This window comes from Dipodomys ordii, unplaced genomic scaffold (assembly GCF_000151885.1).
Source record: "Dipodomys ordii isolate 6190 unplaced genomic scaffold, Dord_2.0 Scaffold5, whole genome shotgun sequence".
In the NCBI taxonomy this organism is placed as follows: domain Eukaryota; kingdom Metazoa; phylum Chordata; class Mammalia; order Rodentia; family Heteromyidae; genus Dipodomys; species Dipodomys ordii.
In genome coordinates this window covers 28,100,148-28,117,763 of record NW_012267221.1, presented here as the reverse complement: position 1 = coordinate 28,117,763, position 17,616 = coordinate 28,100,148, and the positions used below count along the sequence as shown (strand labels likewise).

General features: G+C 35.4%; 1 protein-coding gene across 1 annotated transcript in view; it reads left to right on the top strand.

The window, feature by feature from the left end:
• The window catches only part of Sestd1 (SEC14 and spectrin domains 1), a 79,197-nt gene that overhangs the window by 2,149 nt on the left and 59,432 nt on the right, over nucleotides 1-17,616 (top strand). The window contains 3 exon segments of the mRNA XM_013030109.1: nucleotides 760-798; nucleotides 9,332-9,406; nucleotides 13,145-13,253. Of these exon segments, the coding sequence (XP_012885563.1) occupies nucleotides 9,352-9,406; nucleotides 13,145-13,253 (164 nt within the window). The 5' untranslated portion in view covers nucleotides 760-798; nucleotides 9,332-9,351.

The following is a 17,616-nucleotide window of genomic DNA, read 5'->3' as shown; positions in this document are numbered from 1 at the left end:
GTTCTCTTTATTGCTCTTTTCTGGATAATAGATCAGATGATATATCTCTCAAGTAGAGTCAGAAGCCCCATTTAAGCATTACAGGAAAAAAAGTATTTATAGATCTGGAAGGAAAAAAAATGAGTTGAAGATGGGTGATAGCGATTATTACAGTGAAAGTTAAGATACATTTTCAGGCAATGGAAAAATGTGCATGTAAATAGTGACTTTTCCCCAAAGGTTGAAATACAGATAATGAAAACTCACTTAGAGTATAAAGGTAGTGTGGTCAAATGAACCATTTCTAAAAACCCACATTTTGGAATGCCTCAACATAAAGAAAGCTTTATAAAAATCTTCTCTTCATTATTCCAATGGCTCAAGATACTTCAAGAATTTAGTACTTTGTCCAAAGAAAGTACATGCTCTATCTGTAGTGTTACAAGTTCATAATTATCTAAGCTATTTTTTCCATCGTTTGATAATTATTCTGTTAAAAGACACCTAAATGAAAAAGCTAGCAGATCATAAGGAAAGATAACACATATTCATTGTGCATTGGCCAACTGCCAGGAGTTTACTGAGACAAACAAACAGACAAATTCAAATGAGCCAGGCTGTACCTTCTTAGAATTTCAGATTTTTTTTTTATTTTATTGACTAAATATTAGTTGTTAAATTTAGAACATACTCTCAAATGTTAATACTTATAATGATCATAATTTTGGGTTCTATTTTCTAAAATAATCTCAAATTTATGACATATTCCTCACCAAACAGATCTGTCTGCTCTTCTGACCAACCTATTGATTATAGTGGGTGACTATTTTAGATTAAATTTTTTTCCCTTCTTAATGTCAATCATTTAAAAAATATATGTATATATTATATTTTATGAGAGAGAGAAAGCCGAGAAAATGTTTACAGTCACAGAGAAAGGCTTTAAAAGATAGGACCAGGGCTGGGAAGGTGGCTCAATGGTAGAGTCCTTGCCTGGCATGCATGAGGCTCTGGGTTTGATTCCTCAGCACACATAAGCAGAAAAAAGCCAGAAGTGGTGCTGTGGCACAAGTGGTAGAGCACTAGCCTTGAGCTGAAGAGCTCATGAACAGTGCTCAGAGTTTAGGCCTCACGACCGACACACACACACAAAAAAGACAGGACCAGAAGTCTCCAATGCCAATGACATGGCAGGAGCTGGAATTTAGTTGACTCTCCTATCTACCAGCACACCTGCTTCTTTTTAATATTGTGTTAGCTATGGTCTCCTGCCTAGGCAATTTTAAATGGGGTACAAATACTCAAATTCTCTTTCACAAAGAACCTTAGATTGTGGTGGTGAGTATGGGTATGTGCGGTCCATTTCTTGTCTTTATTTTAAAATAAAAAAAAAGTGCTAACCCCAAAAATACATTTTAAGGGATTACAGTTTCCTTTTTACACTATTGGTATGCTTAAAGATTTAATCATTTTTAATTGCATCATGGACACTTTCAAACAATCAGAAACACAGGAAATATAAAAGGAAGCCCTGTCCACCTATCACCTACTTCAGTTATTTCAAATGGCCAGGCTTATTGCAGGAATATCATCCTTTCCCAAATCCCAGTACTGATCTACTTGTTCATGAAAATTCATGTGTGGAGACTTAATCCCATGGTACCAGTATTTGGAGGCATGGCTTTGGGGGTGATTGAGACATGAAGGAATGGGGATTGTCACTCTTACAGAAAGACTGCAATTAAGAGAAGTATTCTTTCTTGCTGTTGTAATCTGCCATGTGAAGCTATGAAGACAATGGCACATAGGAGTGCCTTCACCAGATAGTGAATTGGCTGGTGCCTTGATCTTAATTAAGACTTTCCTCCAGCTTCCAGAACTATGAGAAATAAATCTACTTTTTATAAGCTACCCATTCTTAGATATTGTATTGTAGCACCTTGAGCAAACTAGGACATCCAGATGTATTTCATTGAAGTCTATATGTCACTAAAAGATAAGGGATTCTTTAAAAACATAACCTTAACATTTTCCAGAGTGTACAGTGTTTAAAGAGATTTGTCTTTGCAGCTGCAGTATGTTCTAATTATAGTGGAAGTCATCGAGATAAATTGCTAAGCATATGCAGTTCAGTTTATAGACTTTCTGGAGCATATTGCTTACAGATTTTTAGGTTTTTAAAATTCTTAAAATGTACACCATTTTCATCCAGATTTTCCTGATTTTAAAATGTACAATTCTGTTGCTTATTTAAAAATGTTGCAGCTCTATTAAGGTAAAATTTATGTATTATGAAATTCACTTATTTTTATTATCTTTAAGTACTTGTACAAAGGATTATAATTCAACATGTCAATTTATGAGTACAATACCTCTTGATCAATATCACCTATTTCAATTATACTATCCAGTGAAATGATGAAAAAGTTGTAGTAGATGATCTATGGTTCCAACTCTGTGATTTATAAATTTGTTTATTTCTATATGACTTTGGGCATATTGATTTTCTTTGGCTTGATTTTCTCAACAGATAAAATGTGACATTAATAGAATTGTATGGAGATATTGATAGAATCATATATAAGTATGAAATTATATTCTTGGAGCAGAAAAAAGTATCTGTACATGGTACTTGTAATAAGGTTGGGACTGTTTTAGTCTGTTGGACCAAGAATGTATTAAGAATTTCTTGAGTGTGGTCTAGTTGGAGTCAATGGTATTAAACTACTAATTAGTAAACCAGTAATTATGGAAGAAGGAAAGTTTAACTATTAATAGTAGATGCCATCTATTGAATGTTTACTGTTTTAGAGTATAGTAGACATTGTTTATACAAGTTAACACACATAGTTGTCAATCTATGGGCTGATGATGATTCCTTAAAAGAAAGTAAAGAAATTGCCCCAAACCACCTAGCAAGTCAGTGACTGGTGGAGAGTTGTATTGTGGTTCTAAAACCATGATTATTACTACTAAATTGTCTTTCAGAGCAAACAGCTCTTGGGAATAGAGAATCTTATGGCTGTTCCTTGGGAAAAATAGCTAATATTGCCAACAATCCTTATGAGGAGTGAAAGGAGTGATTATGCTATATTTGATTTCCCCTATGTGTCCTTTGTTACTTTAATCTGATAGTGAAGTGGCATTTCAGTTATTGGACAAAATAAGTATCTGTAATATGCTTAGTATTCTTTGGTAGTTTTACCACAAACAACAACATATACCTGTTTTGTTTTTTTGTGCCAGTCCAAGCAAGGGGCTTGTGCTCAGGGCCTAGGTACTGTCTCTGAGCTTTTGTACTCCAGTCTAATGCTCTAACACTTGAGCCAAAGCTCCACTTTAGGCTGTGTATAATAAGGGAGTCCAGAAGAAGCTTTTTTCTCCTAGAATTCCATCAGTATGATTTGCTTTTCTGAAAGAAAATGTTCATTATCCCTTTTTGTTTTGTTAAATGAGTGACAACACTCTTAAGGATTTATTAATAAATTACCATTGATAACAAAAGTCCAAGATTTGGGCTGGGAAGGTAGCTCAGTGGTAGAGTGCTTGCCTTGCATGCATGAGGCCCTGGGTTCGATTCCTTAGCACCACCTAAGTAGAAAAAGCCAGAAGTGGCTCTGTGGCTCAAGTGATAGAGCACTAGCCTTGAGCTGAAGAACTGAAGGGACAGTGCCTAGGCCCAGAGTTCAAGCCCCATAACTGACAAAAAAAAATGCAAGATTTAAAAAATTTCGTGCAGTTAAGGAATTTTTGAATCTACACTTAAAAAAATGGAGGTTTCCAGCTGGCAAGTGTTAGTAGAATTGCTAGACTTCCTTCCTCTTCTGCCTTTGTAGATAATAGTAGCTGTGGCTCTGTGGAAAAGGAACAGAGAAGAGGCCATGGGAAGGTAGTTGGATTATTGGTAGTTTTGGGAAAGGTTTCCAAGTGGTAGGCTATTATTACTATTAGCAGCAGATTTTATTTTTTGATGTTGTACAGTGTAAAATGTTTAATGTCTTACTATATTCATTAATGTAAAATTATATTTCAGGATAAATTGAAGGCATTTTCATAGAAAACTTAAGATTCAAAGTTGCTTTCTCTTTTTCTTCTTCCTGTTTTCTTCATTTCTACTCCATCATGGAATATGCTGGGTCTGATTGGTAAAATTGGTATTGTGTGATGATACTTGAACTTTGAAATTTATTAGAGGAGTAGTTACAATTTTGGCCGGTTCTGTATTTTACAGAAAGTTAGCCATTGATTTACCATTTTAATTTTTATTTAATTAGTTACATTTTACTTTTTATTGCTATTATAAAGGTGATATACAAAGGGGTTACAGTTACATAAGTCATATAATGAATATATTTCTTTTGGACAATTCTCTCTCCCAATTTTTCCCTCCCATTCCCACCCACAAGTTGTATCATTAATTTTCAACATAGTGTCAGTGAGTAACATGACACAGTTTACCATTTTTATTTTAATCTTTTAAGTACATTGTTCTTTCATTTAAAATGCAGATTAATCATCATACACAAAAATTACATGGATTTTATACTGTTGTTCTACTTTATTGATGGAGTATCCTGAAGTTGAGTAATAATTGCTTCTATAGAACTTTATATATTGATATGTAGAGTGGTGATGAATGCTGTATGTGTGCTTGTGTTTGTTTTAACCTCCAAGATTGCTCCTGTTCTCTGAAAGTATTTCTAATAGGAATTTAAGTATAGCTATACTTCGGTATTTATCTGGACATGCAAGGCAAGGAAGCCTGTGTTCTGATTTTGTTCTTTACCATTGTGTGTCTACATGGTGTAGATTTATTAGAGATGATGTAGTTAGCTGTAGGCAATCCTAATGGGTTTTCACTGATTGTTAAAAAATGCTCTTCGAAGAATATAACTGAATTTTCCAAGTAAACCGGTTGATTTATACTTATTGAGAGAGGACTTCCAGTGCACCACTAGTAGCATCAATTATAATCTCTTTTGAAGTGTAATTTGCTCAGCCTTGATTAAAAGGCCTGTAATAGTCTTTTCTGACTCAGCACATCCTCTGCTGCCCTCTAATGGTTGCCCATCCACAGCACCCATTACTACCCGTGTATCCTAAGTGGACTGGGCCTCTCTCCAGCCTGCAAGCAGCTGTGTGTTGGAGCATTGAGAGGAGCTGCTTTGAGCAAAACCATGTGTATGGTTCCTCCAAATGTTGGCATTTGGGTAGTTAGAGTAAGGTTAGGATTTCAAGATTAAGTGTTTTTGCCCTACTATTGGTTCATATGCTTGTTCACAATACACACACACACATAGGCTCACATATGTAGGTTTAACAAGCCTTTTCTTGTGAAAAGTGGTGATCTATCCCAGTGGAATGGCTATGAACTGGTATCTATGTGTTAACATTGTGTCATGGATATAGTGGGTAGATGGTTGTGTTTTTCAAGATTTTCCTTTATTTCATGTATTTTGTATTATCAATTTTAATTTGACATAGTATTTAAATAACTAGATAAATATTTTTTCTTATGGTAGCTATGCTTAACACTTGAAATCCAAAAAAGAATATTTTTTGAAAAACTATATTTAAGCTAGTAATATAGTACTCATTTTTATTACCCATCTCCAGTGGAACAATGAAAGAAACTGAAAGGAAGAAGTGTGTAGATGTTCTCATCTGCTGCTTAATGGGATTATGTGTGACTAGAGTTAATTTTTAAGTGTGACTAGGGTTTTATTTTATTTTATGGTAACATACTTAAAAAAAAACATGAAATGATCAGGCACAGTCCACTAAGCTCTTGGTTTTGCTTTCACTTCCTATTTCAATCAAATTTCTTTGTTGACTAAAATAGTATCTTTCTCTAGTTAACTTAGCAGTAGAGGGATTTATTAGCAGGGTCTTGTATAATTTACCAAATGAGAACTATGGAAGTATAGGCTCAAAAAATAGGAACAAAAAGCAGCTCAGAATATGTGTGCATAATCAGATAGGAAAAATCTAGGTAATAAGTCAGTGACTAAGTGACTTCCATATGTGTTTTATTCCTTTAAGTTTGAAATTCAGATCAGCTGTTTTTAGTCTAGTTTTTAGAGTCAAGGGATCAAAAATAATTTTATAAAAAATCATAGGTATTATTTACCATCTGTGATGGTATTTCCATTGATGATGTAAAGATATTGGTGGAATGCTAGTGCCTTAACATGAACCAAAACAGGATATAATTTTATCTGTATATAAACATGATTGTTTTGAACTGAGATACTTCTTACTGTACTTGTGTGTGGGTTTGCTTCATACTGTCCAATTTTGCAGCTTGTCAGACACCTATGGAATGTCTTTCAATTCAAATCACTTTAACTCAATTCACTTCACTTCAGTCTAATTCAGTCTAATTTAGTTCAGTTTGGTTCTGGCACTAAGTACCAGAGCTGATGCTTATACTAAAGGGATCTTTCTTACACAACTGACCCCACTTTGGGTGTCAGTAGTATGTGTTGAGCCCCAAAGTCAATTCATTTCTGTCAAAATTGGCCACAAATTGGGGTTCTCAAGACTGATACCTTCCTTGGGGTTGATAATTCATTAGATAAGAATGATATGTAGAGCAAGGTATTGAGGGGAATCATGGAGCCTACAGCACCCTCTAAATGTGCCACCTTTCTAGGACCTTCATGCATTTGCTGCTTGAAAGACCTCAAGTTGTATTATGTAGGCATGATGGTTAAATCACTGGCCACAGGTGATTGACTCAGTCTCCAGCCCCTCTCACCTCCTCAGAATTTGGGAGAGTAGAGCTGAAAATTCTAAGCTTCTAACCGAAGTTTGTTGTTCTTATAACATACTTCATCTTGGGCTTGTCTGGATATTCCCCGAAAAGTCACTTTATCAGCCCAGGTTCTAATAGGAAAAAGTTCGTAGGAATAATAAAGTATATTTCCATCAGTAGATTCCTAGAAGTTTGTGTTGTCTCAGATCTCAGTCTCCTGCATAGCTAGAATTACAGGTGTGAACTGAGAAGGCTGAGGTATAAATATCACTGTTTGAAGCCAGCTTGAGCAGGAAAGTTCATGAGAAGTAGAGCTGTGGCTCAAATGATAAACCACTAGCCTACAGCAAAAAAGCTCAGGGACAGTGCCTAGGCCCTGAGTTCAAGTGCCAGCATCAGCGCGTGCGCGTGCACACACACACATCCCTTTTTAGTTTAGAGCTCTATATTTAAATAGCTTGCTATCATCAGATATTTTCAGAGCTGTTTTATTGGTAAGCTGATAGTGTGATGTGAAATTGCCTTTATGGAACAACATTGCCTGTTTGTGAAGCTTTTTTCTCACCTAATAAGCTCTATGATTTTTGAGACAATGTTTTACTTCTCTGATTCTTCTGTTAAATAGAAGTAATAGTTGTATTTACCTCAGAAACACTGGGAAGACTTAAGTATGTTAACCCAAAAATATCATTTATGATAGGGAATGTTTCTGGTAAGCACTTGATAAATGCTAATTATCATAACCATTATTTTTAACATTTCCTATCATCATTTTCCAACTTTAAATCAGATTTCCTATAAACTGGCCAAAGGAGAATGGAACCAAGACAGGAATCCAAGCTTTCTGGGTTCTTGCTTGTTGGATAGCTCATAGAGTCAAAATATTGATGTGGAGAACTGGCACACCAGTTTTAGATAAAAGATATAAAATCAGAAGCATTCCTCTTGTATTCCTAGTACCATTTAGCTAGTCTGATTTACAACAAAAATGAATGAACAATATTCAAACAAATACTTAAGAAATTAAACTTGAAGAAAAAAGTTTGTTTCATACACAGGTGCAAACAGTGATTATTTTAATTGGACACCCAAAGCTGTAAAATAACATACAGTCAGTTTAAAAATTATCTAAGATTTCTGTTTTCAAGACAACATTTTTTTGCAAGGCAGGGCTGTGACTTGGGTGCTTAACTCCAGCTGATAACACAATGCTTGAAATGGGATGGGTCCATAACAGGTGTTTGCTGAATAAGTCATATAAAGAGTCATAACTTCCACTCCACTTGGAAATTGTTTCCAGAGAGCATACATTGACTAGTACACTCTAAAGAACTGTCCTATGTCATGGTAGTGTGATATGCTTTAGAGGAAGGGATAAAATGTAATAGAGCATAATCTCAAACATGAAGCTAAGTGTAAGAGGATAATATAATTGAGCTTTTGATTAGCTTATTTTGTTTTAAAGGTCCTGCTGCCCTCAGAACCTGATTTAGTAATATATAGGGATGGCCCAGGCTTTACATATCTACCATGCTGGAGCCTCTGTTTAAGGGAAACTGCCTTGCCTTTTGAACTTGCTACATATGTATGTACTTTTTGTGTTTATCTATATACCCTGGCTCTGAACAGTGGACCATGGAAAGCAAAACCAAGAATAATCCCTTCTGGCATGGAACAAAAAGATGAATTGAACCAATGAGATATTTTCCCCTGGAGAATTAAAAATTGTAGAATATGAGATATGGAGGTAGCTAAGAGTGGGAACAAAATGGAAACAGTATAATAGGAAGTACCTTAAAATAACACAAAGGTCAAATGTGTTATTATGTGGTATGGGGAGCAAAAATATGAGAATTCAAAACATGCTTGCAATAGCAGAACAGAAGGAATCAAGTATTTGGGATGAAGCTATGTAATTAGAAAGCAATGGGATATTAATAGACTCAGTAGACTTTTCCACAAGTAATACATTGAGGCACTGCTGTGTACCAGACAGTATTGTTGCCCACAAGTATTACTCTGAGAAATAATTAAGCCAGTGATTCTTAACCAGCTGTGATTTTTGCCTACTAGATATCATCTGGTGTTGTCTGGAACCACTTTGGCTGTCAGGACTGATCAAAGGAGAGGCAAGGGAGGTTCCACAGAGAGCTCCCTTATGACCCAGCAATCCCATTTTTGAGCATTTACCCAAACAATCACAAATAAGGCTATACTAAAGCTACCAGCACAACTATATTCATCACAGCATTATTTACCATAGCTAAGATATGGAACCAACCCAGATGCCTGCTCTTCAGTAGATGAATGGATCAAGAAAATGTGACACGCGCGCGAGCACACACACACACACACACACACACACTCACTCACTCACTGGAATTCTATTCCTCTAATGATATTTAATAGGTGGAGACTAGGGTTCCTGCTAACTGATTCACAATGTACAAGGCAAGTTCCTACAAAAATCATTTATCTGGCTCAAAATACCAGTAGTTCTCAAATTGAAAAACCCTGGGACAAACCATCATGAAAACACTTTTTCAGACAATAATTGTTATCTTGTAGTTGACATTTACCTTTCTGTGTTTTCAGAAGTAAAGAAGTGAAGTGAAATGGAGGCCTCAGTAATATTGCCCATATTGAAGAAAAAACTAGCCTTCCTTTCAGGTATGTTTCTGAAATGCAAACTGTTTGATATGTTTAGGATATAAACTTATTTAAACTCTGATAAATTTGACAGACATGCATTATTTTTTCCTGTGATGTTTTTTCAAAGGCATTTCCTTTAATAGAGTGGGATAACAGTGAGCTATTATTTCTGGTTCTGCCTGACCATTTAAATTCTATCCTGTAATTTGATTAAAATGACCTCTACAAGGTAGATGTTATATTTCTCTCATCTTAAGTAGAAGGTAATAATTAATAATTGACTAGCAGGCATCTAAGTAATTGTTGTTTGAATCAGTAATTAGTCATAATTAGCCCCTGACTTCCATGTTCTTAGGAGAAAGCCTAAGTACACAGGAGGATTGTGAAGTATCAGTTATTCTTCACTGTTGGAAGTTGGTTGCATGTATCTGACCTTATTTTTACTTCTTAACATCAAGTATGTATTAGCTTAGGCACGGAGAAGCTGTGAGACATTCTACTGGTTTAATGCAGTGGTATGGGACACTGGAGTAGCAAATTTCATGAAATTCAGGATGAAATTGAGTAAATCTATACATCATAATTGACATTATGGCCCTGCCAACTTAGGGTTGTTTGGATTTTATTACCTTTTCCTTTGTAATTCTGTTTAGGTCTCTTTGTTATAATTGTTTGATAATACTATTGTCTTGATAATACTATTTTTTTCTCCTCAAAATATTATATTATAAACTGACATTGTTGCTTCATGTACAAAAAAATAAGAAATTGAATTGCCTTAGTATTATTATGTATTTTATTTGAATTTTCTTTACCTTTCTCCTTACAGATTGGCATTTATATTTTCTATTCTTTTTTCATTTTATTTATTTTTTATATATGTTTTCTGTTGTAAAAATACTGTACAGAGGGGTTACAGTTACGTAAGGTAATGAGTACATTTCCTATCCAGCATTGTTACCTCCTCCTTTGTTTTTTCCCTACCATCCTTCCCACCCTACCTCCCCAACTCCTCCTTCCCCCGCCCCAGAAGTTGTAAAGTTCATTTTCAACATAGTGTCTTGTACATCTCACTGTTACAATGGGTCAAGCTGTATCCTTATTTCAGCATTTTGTTATTTCCCTTCCCTTCCCCAAATTATAAAAAGGTATATAAGATGCAGGGCACCTACACCAAATACAGTGAAAGCAGGGGTTATACCAGGGGGAAAAAACATAACAAAGCAACACAAAAATCACATGGTATATTGTAAGTACGTTAGAAACAATAGCAAGAAAAAAACCCACTTGTGTCCCTATCTTAGGGTTCATTTTGTTTAACATTATCTTATCTGGTCATATGTAAATAGCTTTTGACCTTTTCTGCCTTTCACAGATATATACTAGTTATTGCAAATAAGGGAAACCATGGGACCTATATTTCTTTGGGTGTGGCTTACTTCACTTAATATAATTTTTTCCAAGTCTTTCCATTTCCTGACAAATGGGGCGATGCCACTCTTTCTGATGGGGGCATAGAATTCCATTATATATAAAAATATATATATAAAAATGGAATTTACATATATATATCACATTTTCTTGATCCATTCATCTACTGAGAAGCATCTGGGTTGGCTCCATATCTTAGCTATGGTAAATAATGTTGCAATAAACATAGTTGTACTGGTAGCTTTAATATGGCCTTGTTTGTGATCATGTGGGTAAATGCCCAAAAGTGGGATTGCTGGGTCATAGGTGTAGTCTTTTGAGGAACCTCCATACTGCCTTCCAGAGTGGTTAAACAAGTTTACACTCCCGCCAACAGTGCCAATGTAGCCTTCTGTCCACATCCCCTCCAGCATCTGTTGTTATTAGCGTTCTTGATTATAGCCATTGTAATTGGGGTGAGGTGGAATCTCAATGTTGTTTTGATTTGCATTTCTTTTATGGCTAGAGAAGTTGAGCATTTCTTCATGTGTCTATTGGCCATTCTTATTTACTCTTCAGAGAAGTTTCTCTTTAAGTCTTTAGCCCACTTATTTATTGGGCAGTTGTTTCTTTGAGGATTTGTTGTTTGGGGATTTAGTTTTTTGAGTTCTAAGTATATTTTGGATATGAAACCCTTGTCCATTGTATGGCTAGTGAAGATCTTCTCCCAATCCATAGGCTTTCTATTGATCTTGCTAGCTATGTCCTTTGTCATACCGAAACTCTGAAATTTCATGCAATCCCATTTGTCTAACCTTTCTTTGATTTATTGTGTTTCTTGGTCTTTATTAAGAAAATTTCAGCCCATGCCAAGGAGCCCTAGAGTTTCTTCTATTTTATTTTCTATTCTTTCTGAAATGAATACTCTTATAAACACTCATATTTGTAGCCTATTTTATACAAGTTCATCAATATAAATTCTTGTCAATGGAAGTAAAATTGTGCATATAAATTTGTATTTGGGCTTGTCAGAATGCCCTTCTAGGAAGATGGTTTTAATTTGTCTTCTTTAGCAGAATATCAAAATGACTATTTATTTTTAATCATGATGACATTGTTCTCTTTTTATCAGTAACATTCTTGAATCCCCTGATACTTGTCCTTGTGCAACATCAATCACTGTAACTTATCTTGAAAGACTTTTTCCCCTTGGCTTCTAGCTCTCTTTTGCTTTTACACTGATGGTATTATAGTGATGATTTTTATCCCTTAGTGAAAGCTGAGGATGTAGAGTTTAAAGTAGTTGTAAGTGTTAAACTTGTTCTTTCAAAAAAGCTTTCCAGTGGATCATAGTACAACCGTTTAGGTGAGAACTTGCTTGTATAGTTGGATAAAGCTCAGCAGTTTTGAAGAGCAAATGAAAGTTCTCTTATTTTACCTCTTGTGGCTTTCTTTCTTGATATTTGATAATTACAGATATAATCCCTTAACTTTTTGGTAATGGAGAAAAGTTTTAAACAAACATTACTCAGTGACTGTAGTTTGAAAAGCACTTGTGTAAACCAATTTTTTTAAATTTTAAAGTAGAGTCTTGCCAAGTGCCTGCAGCTCATGCCTATAATCTATAGCTACTTAGGAGGATGAGAATGGAGGATCACATTTCAAGGCAAGCCTGGACAGAAAAGTTTTCAAGACCCCTTCTTAACCTATAGTATAGGTTAAGTGTATAGTACAGTGTTATATGTCTGTCATCCCTAGCTATATGGGAGGATGAAAATGGGAAGGGGTGTAGTTGTAGGCTAACCTGGGCAGAAAAAAATTCTAGAGACTTTCTCTCCCTGGAGGGAAACTGGACATGGTGGTGTGTACCTGTGATTCCATCATTTTTTCATTTTCTGTATATTCCAAATAAATGTCAGTAATATTTTAATGTACTTCATGATGTAGCTTAGCAAGTAAATGGTTTTAATAATATTATTGCTTCTCATGACTTAAACATTTTCTTTGTAGATAGAAATTTATTTTACTTTCAAATGCTTATGCTAGGCATGCAGTAGGCATTTGATGAAGTGATTATACTAAGAATCAGACTGAATGAAAAACAAAATGGTAACTGTTGTGTTCGGATGAAGAGTTTGAGGGTGAAGTTTTTCTTTTCTAAGTTTTTATGACTTTGTTAAATCTCTGTAAACCTTTATAAACTACATACTTATTTGATATGTTTCAAATTATGCCTTATATGTGTAATTATTTTACTAACAGTGTTCCAAGATATTTATTGCACATACAGCTTTCTATGTACTGTATATTAAAGATAACTTTTAAAAAAGTATCTTTTTTTTGTAGGAGGAAAAGACAGACGAAGTGGCCTCATCCTAACCATTCCATTATGCCTGGAACAAACAAATATGGATGAGCTGAGTGTCACTTTGGACTACCTCCTCAGCATTCCAAGGTGATTCTACAGGTGTCTTTAAATCACAGTGTACTTAGCAGTGTGTCCTAATGTGTAACTTGTCTTTCTTTTTTATTAGCATCAAGTTAAAATAATTTAAAATCCTTACCAGTACTTTTATCAACAGAAAATAATACTCAATTTTGTACTCTTGGTGTACCCAATGATACACATATTTTCAAAAGGTTTGTACTGTCACCTTTTTAGAAAGGTAACAGTTAAGTTTTTCTATATCATGAAACTTTAGAAAAAATAGAGAAGTTATTCTAGCAGAAATCATCTTTTATTCAGGTCACTATTTCACTCAAGTGATGTCAATACCTGTATGGATTCTATTGTATTGAGTGTATAGTATTAGGAGTTTTCAAATTTCTTTTTAATGTAAAAATTTTTAGATGCTTGTGGTTCACACATAATCCTAACTGTCGGAGGCTGAGATATGAGAATTGCAGTTTGCAACAGAAAGACTCTTATTCCATATAATCAGCAAAAAGTCAGCAGTAGAAGTGTGGCTCAAATGTAGAGTGCCAGCTGTGATAAAAAAGCCTAGTACAAACATGATCCCCTAATTTCAAGCCTCAATACGGACATAGAAAACCCAAAAAACAAAAACAAAGAAAATATGTTTATATTTTAATTCATAAGTCTTTGCATTGTTAACTTTTAGTTTTCAAATGAAGACAAAACTTAAAATCACTCTATTTGCTGGGGCCTACACTTCACAGACAGAAACAAATCTTTACCTTTGCAACAATTCTTGGACTTTTATGTGTATTTAATTTTTCTGATTTCAAATGTTCATATATTTTCTAGTAATATTAAATAAGATAATGCCTATGACACTAAAGTACTTTTGTCATCATCCTTTCATCTTCTTGAAAGATCCTAAGCTCAGAGTGTGTCTTAAAAATTGTACTTTTTAGAATCCTGTGCTGTGTGTACTCATATTTAAAAGTCAGTTTTCAGTTCTCAATGTATGATTATTGGAGGTAGATACAAAAAGAATATTCTGTATTTAAGAAAAACATAGGCAAAGTTTACTTATTTAATTTTCATAAATGAGGTTACATTCCCATCTTACATAAGAGGGAACTGAGGCATTGAAAAGGATGGTCAAGATAACTTGACCAGGAACATGTAAGTCAAGGCTAGACATATAGTCTGAATGCAGCAGTCTGCCTCCAAGCCTGGGTTTCAAAGCATTGTGATTTTATGATCACAATGTTGTAGCTATTGATAACTTCTGGAAAATTCACATTAAACTTGGATTTATCACAACTGATATTTGACATAAGACATTAAATTTTAATGAATATAATATAGTATAGTATGGTCATCCAATTGGAGAATCATGGAATATTTGGGTTAGAAAGTACCAAAGCAATTATCTAACCACTTAAGTCTTTTCTTTTTAATGGAAATGACTACAGTTTCTTATTCTGATTATTCTTTTTTTTGGGGGGGGGTCCTGTCGTGGGGCCTGAACTCTGGGCCTGGGTGCTGTCCCTCAGCTCTTTAGCTCAAGGCTAGCGCTCTACCACTTGAGCCACATTGCCACATCTGGCTTTTTTTTTTCTGCTTATGTGGTGCTGAGGAATTGAACTCAGGGCCTCCGGCATACAAGGCAAGCTCTCTACCACTGAGCCACCTTCCCAGTCCAAACTCTGATTATTCTTGATTCAGTATCTGTTAAGCTACCTTCCAGGTTTCCTCAAGCATTCACTTTTTAAAAATTGTAGCTTTGATTTTAAATTGTTTTCTCAAACTACAGAAAAGCTTGTTATAGAAGAATCAGAAAAAGGAAAATGTTTGATGACTTGTGGAAGATCATATTTACATTGAAGTCATAAACCTTCAGTCACTGAGTAAATGTGGGGGAGCCTGCAAGAAGCTCCTCATTATCATAGATGCTGAGGAAGTTGGGAACATAGCACAGAACAAATAAGTGTCACAGCTGTAGACTCATGGTATTAGATCTTACTGAGTGCTGTGAAAGCAAAGCACAGAGTCAGGAGAGACAGGGATAGTAAAGAGTAAGGCAGTATGTGGTATTAGTTCATAAAATGATATCCTTTTACCGGAGTAGCTGGCTCTATAGGATATCTGATGAAAGAACATTTAAAACTGAGACTCTTGATTGCAAAGGTCCTGAGGCATGAGCAGGTTTAGCATGTTGTGAAAACAGCAACCAGGCTGGAGCAGTCTGAGAGAGGAACAGAGATCTGAGAGAGTGGTGATAATGAGAGGCTACCATCAGTCAGAAAGGACCATGTTGACCATAATATGGGCTTCAGTTTTAAGTAGGAAGGAAAGCCATTGTGTTCTCACTGAAAAGTGACCTGATATGGGTGATCAAGGTAGCTTGACAAGAGCATCTGATAAGTCAAGGCTCATATTTTTAAAGGTCCCCTAAATTTAAATCATTGTGATCGAAGCTTCCAGGATATTAATAAGATGGTAGTCTTGCTTTCTGGAAGTGTGTTACCTCATGAAGATGAATTACAAACAACTCATTAAAATAGATGAAGAATAAAGCTGGTGTCATTTTCTAATATAAGCAGAACTCTGAGTGAAAGACAAGAAGCCCTTAATAATAATAAAAATTAGTGAAAAGCTTCAGAATTCTGATCCCAGAAATCTCTCACTAATCACTTTCTAGATCAGAAGTATGCTTTGAGGCTTCTTTTCTTTTATAGAGTGATAGAACTCAGCCATATCCTCCTTGAAAGATTCTAATGGTGATTAAGAATAAGGAGGCAAGCTGGGCACTGGTGGCTCACCCCTGCAATCCTAGCTACTCAGGAGGTTGAGATTTGAGGATCATGATTCAAAGCCAGCCTGGGCAGGAAAGTCTGTGAGACTCTTATCTCCTATTAACCGGAAGTGGCACGGTAGCTTAAGTGTAGAGCACTTGTCTTGAACTGAATAGCTCAGGGACATTGTCCATGCCCAGAGTTCAAGCCCCACAACTGACAAAAAAGTAAGAAGGCAAAGTCCTAGATAGTTCCTTCCTTCTCTAACGACTCAGTCATAAATAGGCTAGCAGTACTGAATTTTATTAGCACTTTAGGAATGCCAACATGCCCTTTATAAGGCATGATGTATAACATCTAAATTAAATATGTTATTGTTAAAAGTAGTGTTAAACCATCACTCCACTTTTGAAATGAAGTTTAAAAAATACTATTTTCACTAGACACTGGTGGCTCAAGTGCCAGATCAGCCAAGGAAAGAAAAGGCCATGAAACTGCATCTCAATAGATAAAGTTCAGCATGGTGGTATACACTTCTCATCCCAGCTATGGCAGGAAGCATAAATAGGAAAATTTCAGTCCTGGCTATCCTTGGCAGAAAGTAAGACTATCTCAAAACTAACCAGAGAAGAAAGGACTAGAGGCATGGCTCAAGTGGTAGAGCATCTGAGTAGCAGGTGCAAATCTCCAAGCTCAAACACCATTACCACCAAGCAATAAAATACTATTTTTGAGCAATTGAAAGAGCACATGATCTTCCCACTTTAAAATAGTATCTTTGAATTTGCATATTTTAATTATCTATCTTAGTAAAATCTGAGAAAATTATGATTAAGTGTGTTTATTTAAATACTGAAACGGATACATGCAGTGCTAATTTCTTTAAGATCACTACAGATGGTACTTGCAAGCTTCATTACTTTCTTACTCTTAATGTGCAAATTAATTTATGGTATGCATTGAAATATAAACGTGTTGTGTTTGTAAAACTTACTTAACAAAATGGTGTGTAACCTTTGTTTTAGAGGCATAGATGCTGGTGACAAAGAAGTGGCGAGTTATAGGAATGGGGTACTTCCTTTGGTGGGGAGGCCCACATGGACAGATCTGTATTTTAGTTCCACATCCTATAAACATCCAACATATTGGGAGAGTCCCTGAATTGTTTACAGTTCTGCAAAGTCCACAGACTATCCTATTCCTAAGCTGGTCTTACTACAGCTTGTTGTATCCCACTGAGCATGGTGGTCTTCCTAGATGTCACTGTGGACCTCTAGGAATGTCCTCCTTCTCCAAGCCCATAGGTAGTCATTATGTGTCGTATTTGTTTTGCTCCACAAGTGGTTATGTGCTCTTGCTTATCTACAGGTGACCACTGTTTGCATTACTCTCTACTCCAATAATATTTTATCTTTTATTTTGTAATGAAAATTGAAAATTAGCGTTTACATTTCTTTTACTGAGATTTCATTCACATATTATAAAACTCACCCTTTAGGTAAAGTATACAATTCACTGGGTGTGTTTACAGGGTTGAGGAGCCATCACACTAATTCTAAATAACTTCATCAGTCCAAAAGGATCTCTTAACCCATTAGCACTCACTCTCC